Source organism: Microtus oregoni, unplaced genomic scaffold (genome assembly GCF_018167655.1).
Source record: "Microtus oregoni isolate MIOR12 unplaced genomic scaffold, Mior012 000008F_ref0000371, whole genome shotgun sequence".
Classification (NCBI taxonomy): Eukaryota; Metazoa; Chordata; class Mammalia; order Rodentia; family Cricetidae; genus Microtus; species Microtus oregoni.
This window is the reverse complement of record NW_024543067.1, coordinates 38,053,330-38,062,383: the sequence shown is the minus strand read 5'-3', so window position 1 is coordinate 38,062,383 and position 9,054 is coordinate 38,053,330. Positions and strand designations below refer to the sequence as shown.

At 52.8% G+C, this 9,054-nt stretch overlaps 2 protein-coding genes across 11 annotated transcripts in view; one reads left to right on the top strand and one right to left on the bottom strand.

Moving 5' to 3' along the window:
• Window positions 1-1,335: 1,335 nt before the first annotated feature.
• On the top strand, window positions 1,336-4,076 carry Tmed1 (transmembrane p24 trafficking protein 1). The gene is made up of 4 exons (XM_041657744.1): window positions 1,336-1,593; window positions 2,192-2,289; window positions 2,429-2,612; window positions 3,266-4,076. Exons 1-4 carry the CDS (start codon window positions 1,411-1,413, stop codon window positions 3,482-3,484), a joined length of 684 nt encoding a protein of 227 aa, XP_041513678.1. The 5' UTR covers window positions 1,336-1,410; the 3' UTR covers window positions 3,485-4,076.
• Window positions 4,067-9,054, bottom strand: part of Dnm2 (dynamin 2) — an 89,521-nt gene continuing 84,533 nt past the window's right edge. For 4 of the 10 annotated variants that reach the window (XM_041657740.1, XM_041657742.1, XM_041657741.1 and 1 more), the window contains 4 exons: window positions 8,289-8,453; window positions 6,790-7,022; window positions 5,870-6,121; window positions 4,067-4,211 (listed from right to left, as the gene is read on the bottom strand). In XM_041657740.1, the coding sequence (XP_041513674.1) occupies window positions 4,172-4,211; window positions 5,870-6,121; window positions 6,790-7,022; window positions 8,289-8,453 (690 nt within the window). In that variant the 3' untranslated portion in view covers window positions 4,067-4,171. Of the gene's footprint in view, window positions 4,212-4,409; window positions 5,296-5,869; window positions 6,122-6,789; window positions 7,023-8,288; window positions 8,454-9,054 lie in introns of those variants that run through there. The other 6 variants (XM_041657734.1, XM_041657738.1, XM_041657735.1 and 3 more) reach the window with 2 other exon arrangements.

Here is a 9,054-nt window from a genome sequence, read left to right as displayed (position 1 = left end):
TGAGCTGCTATTTAGGTGCTGGGAATTGAACCTGTGTCCTCCGGAAGAGCAGCCAGAGCTCTTAACCGCTGAGCCCTCTCTCCAAGCCCCCAAACTAAAACTACCTTTTTTCCTTTTGAGAGGTTTCTCTGAGCAACAGTCCTGGCCGTCCTGGAACTCTGTAGACCAGGCTGACCTCGAATTCACTGAGATCCACCTGCCTCTGTCTCCTGAGTGCTGGGATTAAAGGCGTGCGCCATCACCGCCCTGTCAAATTACTTAAATATAAACAGCCCAAGACCCACCTGCCTAGGGATGGTATACCACCTGCATAGTGGGCTAGGCTTTCCGGCTTCAGATAGCAATGAAGAAAATGCCTGCAAGGCAATTCTTCCTGTGAGAATCCCTTTTGCCAGATTTGTTTCAAGTGGATAAAAACTAACCAGCAGGGTGGCGCGCACGTGCGTGTGATGTGTGTGCATGAAAGTCAGAGGACAACTTGTGAGAGTCAGTTCTATCCTTCTACCACGTGGTCCTAGGGATTGAACTGAGGTAATCAGGTTTAGCAGCGAGGACCTTTATCCTCTGAGTATCTCGAGGCCAAAAAGATCCTTCGTAACACGTGCTAGTCTGGAACTACCTATGCACCAGAGGATGACCTCCAATTCAAATTCCTCAGAACTCCTGCCGCAGTCTCCCAAATGCTAGAGTTGGGGCTTATGTCAGCACGAACTCACTAGGACCTCTTGGCCCAAAGGTTTGAGACCAATTGGATACAGAGTGAGGGCGTGTTCTGCTCACCACCTAAAAAGCACCCCCAACTTAAGGAGATCAAAATCCTTCTAAAGCGATGATGTAAGGTATAAACAGAAAGCAGAGCTGGCGTTGAGTCTGCGGAGGCCATGCTCATGGAACAAGCGTCGCCAGAAGCTAACATCGGAGTACCGCCAGCACCTGGCCGGTCGCCACAGAGCTTTGATGGACACCTCCTGATCAGGATCCAACCCAGGACCCACCACTGACGGGTTTCGCCTACATCAGCCTGATCAATAGGCGACACGAGACTTGCACTGGAGTAGGGAGGACGGCAGGCGGTCCCACAGAGGACCCGCAAACCTCCCCGTTTAGTCATCTTAATTTTTGCCTGAAAAATTGCTTCATCATTTCAGGCCTGTCATTTCCCCATCCCCAACTCCAGTGGTTAATAACAGATACGGAGAAGTTTCACAAAATTCTAGTCAGCGTTAGTGTGCTTTCTAACAGATTAGGCATTCGTCCGGGCAGCTCCCCTCTTTGGGACCCTTCACACAGCATTCCGCGGGTTTGGGGCCGAACATAGGCTCCAGCCAATGAGCTTTGCCGAAATGAGAGGTGGGCGGGACCAATGCTTAAAGGACCCGCATCTTGTGAGTAGCGTAGAACGTGATACGGATGATGGCGGCCGGCGCGGCCATAGCCCTGGCCCTGTGGCTACTCCTGCCAGCAGTAGGAGTGGGAGAGGCGGGGCCGCCGCCCATTCAGGACGGCGAGTTTACATTTCTGCTTCCCGCAGGGAGGAAGCAATGCTTTTACCAGTCCGCGCCGGCCAATGCTAGTTTAGAGACCGAGTACCAGGTGAGAAGGTTCGGGGCTCGGGACGCTGCGTAGGACGAGGGGGTGTGGCCAGCAGGAGGGGCGTGGAGTGGGCGTGGCAGGGATGCCTATGGTCTCCTGGGCTAGGGGAGTTGCGAGCTGGAAGCTCTTTGGGTAGGGTTCAGGGGAATTCCCTGGTGGCTAGAGGGTCGGCGACCACTATATATTTGCAGCCAGGTAGACACCCACCTTGGACTGCTAAAGGGGGTGGTGGGGTGGCCTGATGAAAGACCTCGCGTGGAACGTTTTAGGGACCAGGAAGGAACTTTGCAGGTGCGGATGTTGGTGCTCAGATAGGCCCTTAGGGCAGCGAGATGGCTCAATGGGTAAAAGAACTCGCAGCTAAACTAAACCCGATGTCCCGAGTTTCCTAACTATGGTGGAGGTTGAGAACTGACTCCTGCATGCTGCCCTATGATCCCCACAGGCTACCCTCCTACCCCAAACATACATGGTTTGTTTTGAAGATAGGCTCCTAGTGGTTGTATGGGTATTTTCCAGTTCGGTTCAACCCAGTCCTTCTGTGGAAGATAGGCTGGGCTCAAACCTGCCCATTCCCCAACTCTTACCTGCTCTTCAGGTGATTGGAGGTGCGGGGCTGGATGTGGACTTCACCTTGGAGAGCCCTCAGGGTGTGCTGTTGGTCAGTGAGTCTCGAAAGGCTGATGGGGTGCACACGTGAGTGAAGTCTTGCCCTGTCTTGGTTCAGTTACAGCCCTGCAGCTCCCCAGTGGCCTCGGGTTACCATCCTACTGGCTCCACAGACCAGCTGGCTGGTCACTCCAGGGTCACGTCTGTGTCTCATCTGTCTGCCCAGGGTGGAGCCTACTGAGGCTGGGGACTACAGGCTATGCTTTGACAATTCCTTCAGTACCATCTCAGAGAAGCTAGTGTTCTTCGAGCTCATCTTTGACAGTTTGCAGGATGAGGAAGAGGTGGAAGGTTGGGCTGAGGCTGTGGAGCCAGAGGAGATGCTTGATGTCAAAATGGAAGACATCAAGGTGAGTTGAGTGTGGTGGTGCATGCTTGTAATCCCAGCACTCAGGAGGTTGAGGCAGCATTCCAGTGAGTTCAAGACCAACCTGGGCTATAGCAAGAACCCATCTCACAAAACCAAAAGGGCTAGGGACAGTTCAGTTGGTAGAGTGATACCCTAAGACGCATGAAGTTCCTACACCCAGCCCTCCATAAAACCAGTATGGGTTACACTTGGATACAAGAGGATCACAAATTCAAGGCCACCCTTGACTTGCATATAAAGGCCAGCCTTTGACACAAAAGATCCTATTTTAAAGGCTGGTGAAATGGTTTAGCAGGCAGGCAAAGGCAACTGCCACCAAGCCTAACTACCTGCTGAGACCTACACAGTGGCAGGAGAGAACTGATCCCTGCAAGCTGTCCTCTTACCTCCACATGAACGCACAGTATGTGCACCCTCTGACCAGTAAGAAAAAAAGGCCTTACCTAAAAACAAACAAGAAAACATCATGGGGAAAAATGAAAAAAACAAAAAATACTGGGTTTCTAGGAGAAGATGTGAGACATAAGACCAGAGAGGCAAATTAACTTGCTGACAGTCACACAGGCAGTGAACGGCACGGCACGAGTGAGGATTTGGCTTAGGCAGCCTGACCCTGTCTTTGTGACTTGGCAGGAATCCATAGAGACGATGAGGACCCGGCTGGAACGGAGCATCCAGATGCTGACTCTGCTACGAGCCTTTGAGGCACGTGATCGGAACCTTCAGGAAGACAACCTGGAGCGGGTCAACTTCTGGTCAGCTGCCAATGTGGCTGTGCTGCTGTTGGTGGCTGTCCTGCAGGTCTGCACACTCAAGCGCTTCTTCCACGACAAGCGTCCTGTACCCACGTAGCCCCGGCCACGGAGGATGAGTCAAACAGTGGAGGCCTCCCCAGACTCAGAGAGGACCCCGTGTATCCATCCCTTCCTGGTGAGCAGGGAGTGCAAGTGGATTGCAGACCCTTTGGATGGGGAGGCTCAGCACCAGTGCCTGTTCGTCGGAAGCTGAAGTGTTAGGCGCAGCGGTGTGGGGCTATATGGCTCACAGATGCCCTGGCTTCTCCTGATATCGTGCCTTAGCTTAAGTCTTCCAGCCATCAGGATGGGTCAAGCTGTGCAGCTGCCCCTGGCCCTTACCCCAGCTGGACACACCCCACCCGTAATGTCTCTGCTCGCTCCTGGGGAGAAGCCTACTTTGCTAGGGTCTGGGAAGGAGACACACCTGCAGAGTTCTTGCCAGGACAGTCACTTTTATTTGATAGGAAAGAGCCCTGGCTCCTCGGCCCAGTGGGAGCCAGCTGGTTGGGGGGACTGATGACAGAACTCCAAGAGGAACCCTTCCTTCTCTCTGGGTGCAGCCCACCAGAGTCTACCTACAAGCCTCAAGGAACAAAGGGCATCTGTCCTGGGCACTGGGGTCAATAAATTATGGTCAGAAAAATTAATAGTGCCTGGTGACTTGGGCTCAGGGACAGCAGCTTGGGACAGACCTAGCCTCAAGCCAGGCAGTCAGGAAGGCGGGAGGGCACTCCCATGAAGCTCAGAAGAAAGGCCGGGCAGGAGCCGATGGAGGTGGTCGCCTGGCACGAAAGAAAAAGATCATAAAGCAAAGTTGAACCATGTCCCCTATAGAGCTAATGGGGGACCTGGAAGTGGGCCTGGCCACAGTGCCGTTCGGGGTAGTGGCTAGAATTTCTGTTTCCTATGAGCACCGAGAGAGGGGGTCCTATTCCCGGAGTGGTAGAGAGGTGTTCAGAAGAAATGACAGGAGACACATGTAAGTGAGGGAAGTGTGGACAGTCTCCCCCTGGCCTGGGACAGACACAAAAGGCCCACACACAGAGCCACCAGCAGGGCTTCCCTTTATTTTAGTTTATTAATAGGATATACAGAGGCAGGCACTTAACAGTGGTCAAACCAAGCAGTGGGGACAGGATCTGTACAGAGGCACCAGGCCCACCCTGTGGGGATGGGCCAGCTGGGAGCCAGAAGGCCCCTGATGTTTCCCCAGTTCACACAGCCCAAACCACACCGGGGCTGAGGAGAGTGAGGCAGGCCAGAGCTGAGGTGCTCCAGGCCTGAGGAAGGCACAAAGGCACCTCTGGCTATCGAGACTGGGCTGGGCTCAGGTTGTGTGGTTAATATGGCCAAAGAAGATATATATATACAACTTGAGCCAGGTAGGTGGCCAGCACTGGGCCTGTTGGGCCTGGCTCACTCCTGAAGAGCCCTTAGGAAAAGTTGGACAGTTGCTGTACCCCAAGAAAGAACAAAGGCTTACAGTCTGTAGAGAAGCCCCTGGTAGAGTTCCCCTACACCAGCCTGGATCTTTCTTTCCAGATGGTCCCAAGGATGCAGTTCCTACTGCCAACCAGACAGTTCTCCTCAACCCAAAGTGCAAAGCCCCCATGTCCTGTTGTCTGGGACCCCACCCACCCCCTCATTGTCATGTCCACCAGGCTAGGGAGGAAAGGGTAGGGGTTGCCCACAGGAACCTGGTCCCACCATGGGAGGGGGGCAGTAGTGGGGCCCAAATCAAAGCTCTCCTGCACTGTGGGTGCACGAGGACCCCCCAGAACACTGCCCCCTGCAGCCTAGTCGAGCAGGGACGGCTCGGCTGGGCGGATAATGGTAGGCCGACTGGGCGCAGCGGGTGCTCTTCTGCTGCAAAGAGAGTAAGACATGGGGAGGTGGAGGGCAGTGAGGCCAGACGCAGGGTGAGGATGAGGACCCCACCCATCCAGCCCACCCCAGGTGCTCCCAAAGTTGGGGCGCCAGGAAGAGTATTACAGGTATTTTCCTGGTATCTCCATGTCACTAGCTGGCTTGGGTAGCACAGGCAAGTTCTGGGCCAAGAGGGGTCTGGGGACTGAACTCTGGTCACAAGGCTTGGTAGCAAGCACTTCTACCAGATGTGTCATCTTGCCCACTTCCCTGCCCTCCTCGGACCTCAGAAATGGAGACCGGAACCTAGCTGACCAGGTATTAGTGATAACCTAGGGTTAGGGGGACATGAAACCTGCTGCTTAGAGGACAGGCTAGGAGCCATGAGGTCAGCTGATCCATTGTCCTATGGCACTGGCTAAGTGGGATTGGCCCCTCTAGGGCTCAGTTTCTCAGCACACAAGCAGCAATGCCTGCACTACTCGATGTCTTGTTCGGGCTACACTGGAAGTCATTAGAATGGAGGCAGTCAGAGTCAACAAAGGAACCCCAGGATGCAGGCTGTGGGCCTTACCTGGGCACTCCTGGAGGGATACCAGGGGGAATCCGTGCTGGCCGAGATGGTATCTGAGGTGGCGCTGAGAAAGGGTCGTTGTTGGCAAATGCGTTCTGTGGTCCAGGCCGGGATGGGATGGGGGGTGCTGAGAAGGAGGCTGCAGGCCCCACAGGCACAGGAATCAGGGGAGGCCCTGGTGTGGGACCCCGCACAGCAGGAGGCCGGCCTGGTGGGTGTACACTGGACACAGGTCGGCGCTGTGGAGTGGGGCTGTGGAGGAGGGAGAGGCTGTAAGCTGGAGGAATCATACTGTGAACACCCCTGTAAGCGAATGCGACGAGGGCAGAGCCCCGGGAGCCACCAGCCTGAGCTACAGCATTCCAGGTTACTAGGGTTGCTGTGTCCAGACTGCTGTACAGCCCAAGACCCTTCCAGAGCCTCTATCTGTGAGGTACCTGTCTGCCCTGTTCCCCACTGGTCCTAGAGACCTCAGTCTTCCCAGGTCTGGGCTCTGGTCCTCTTCCTGAAGGATCCAGTGTCCTGAAGTTTCAGTAGGTCCAATGCACTGACATTCCCTTGACTGGCTGCTTAGATGTCTCTCTGGCCCATGCTTCCCATCTTGAGGCTATGGAATCCTAGGTTCTATGGGCTAGAGGGCTCTGTTTGCCTTAATCTTCCCCTGTGCCCTTCACTATGTCTAGGAGAACGACCTCTGTGGTAGCTGTTTCCCTGGGCTGTGGAGACTTAGGATGTTTTCCTCCAACGATGTGGCTCAGATTGGCCTTTGGAGGCCATGGCTCCCCTAGTGGCTTTAGGCAGGACAGGTTCTCAGGCCTGTGTGTTGTCCCATCCAGCTGTGACCTATCTCCTGATAGGACCGAGGAACAGAAGGGTGGAGCTTGTATGGGCAAAAGGGGGGGACAAACTGCCCTCCAGACCTGTGTCCACTGGTGTTCTGGAGCCACGTGTCATCAACAGGTGGGGGTACAGGCGTGGATACGGTGCTGGTACTGATGTCCCCAATGATGTTGAGTGCTTCCTTGAGTGCATGGTACATGCGCAGCATGTCGTCCCGACGCTGAGCCTGCTCTGCTGACTCTTCCATGAGGCTACTCTGGTCTGCTGATGAGTACAGGTAGGCCAGCAGCTCATGGTGGATGAAGGCCTTTGTCTGAGGACAATGGTGGGAGAGATCAGACCCTTACACTAGCCAAGAGCTCAGAAGCCTAATGTGATTAGAAAAACATCCATCACAGGCTAAGGTTTAGCCATAGAAACTCTGCCTAAAATCAACCCTCCAGTGAGAAGTAGGGGTGTGGCTCAGCTGTAGAGCCCCTGCCTAGATTCCCCTAATGGCGGAGTAGAGGTGCAGCTCAATAATCCAAAGCTTGCCTAACATGCACCATGCTTTGGGTTCAGTTCCCAACATTACAAAAAGCAACTAACCAACAACAAAAAGCCCAACAACAAAAACAAAAAGCCACCTAAACAAACCAACTTGTTCTAACTTTGAAGGACTTATTTTTTTTTAATTTATTTATTAAGTATACAGGCCAGAAGAGGGCACCAGATCTCATTACAGGTAGTTGTGAGCCACCATGTGGTTGCTGGGAATCGAACTCAGGACCTTTGGAAGAGCAGGCAGTGCTCTTAACCACTGAGCCATCTCTCCAGCCCTGAAGGACTTATTTTGAAATATTTTGTTGTTTTCTTTAAAGATTTATTTATTCATGTATTTCACGTATATGAGTGCTGTCTTCATGCACACCAGAGGAAAATCAGATCTCATTATAGATGGCTGTGAGCCACCATGTGGTTGTAGGGAATTGAACTTAGGACCTCTGAAAGAGCAGCCAGTGCTCTTAACTGTCGTCTCTCCAGCTCCTAATTTGTTCTTAAATTAATTTTATTTTATTTTTTTTTGGTTTTTCGAGACAGGGTTTCTCTGTGGTTTTGGAGCCTGTCCTGGAACTAGCTCTTGTAGACCAGGCTGGTCTCGAACTCACAGAGATCCACCTGCCTCTTCCTCCCAAGTGCTGGGATTAAAGGCGTGTGCCACCACTGCCCGGCTTAAATTAATTTTATTTACTCATTTATTTATTAGTCTGGTGTGTATGTGTATATGTGTGCGTCATGGTGTGCATGTCAGAGGACAGCTTTGTGGACTGGAAAGTTCCAGGGCAAGTGCCTTTATCTTCTGAGCCACCTTGCTTGCCTTGGTTTTGGTTTTAGAGACAGGGTCTTAAATAATCAAGGATCCCCTCAAAGTGTCTATGTAGCTGAGGATGAAGGTGAACTTCTGATCCTCCGGCCTCTACACTCCGGTGCCGGGCTGACAGGTGTACTACAAAATGCCTGTTTCTGTGGTGCTGCGGCTGGATGTCCAGCCCACCAAGCCTCAGCTAAGACCTTGGCTAATTTGGAACTTCCCACTTACATTGTTGATCATGAGGTGCATGATGGTCTTTGGCATGAGGTCACGGATGGACTTGTTGATGATGGCCACATAGGAGTCCACCAGGTTCCGGATGGTCTCTACCTGCCGTTCCAGCTGCGGGTCCATGGAGAAGGTGTTCTCTTGTGCTCCATCCTCATTCTCCGCCTGCACGGGACACAGAGAAGGTGAGCACGGCCGAGCAGCCATAGCTAAGAACTACATGCTCTTGGAACTATGTGCCTACCCTGCTGACAGCCAACCCCCTCTCAAGTGGGTTCCTGACAGTGCTGTTAGATCAGTTGGTCTGTGCTGGGGTATACTGAAAGTCAGGCTGGACTCTTCCCAGGGGATGGGGACACACACCAGGATTCTGTAGTGACTTCACCCCAAGGACAGGAGTAAAAAAGACAAGTACCAAGTCCACCTGCCTTTCAGGCCATGGATTCTGCTAGAGAACTTTCTGGACTCTAATGACAAACTATGCTCACTCTGCCTTGCTTGCTCTAGTGGGTGTCAGCTATGTGTTCTGAGTTATGGTTTGACTATGAGATGCTAGGGTTCAGGTATTGGTATTTGGGTTCCAGGGGCTGCTGTAATTTTTAAGACTTATTTTCACTTATGTGTACATCAATGTTGGTACGTGTATATGCCATATGTGTGCAGTGTCCACAGAGGCCAGAAGAGGGTGTCAGATCCCCTGGAACTGGAGTTACAGATAGCTGTAAGCTGTAATGTGGGTGCTGAGAACTGAACGGGTCCTGTCGAA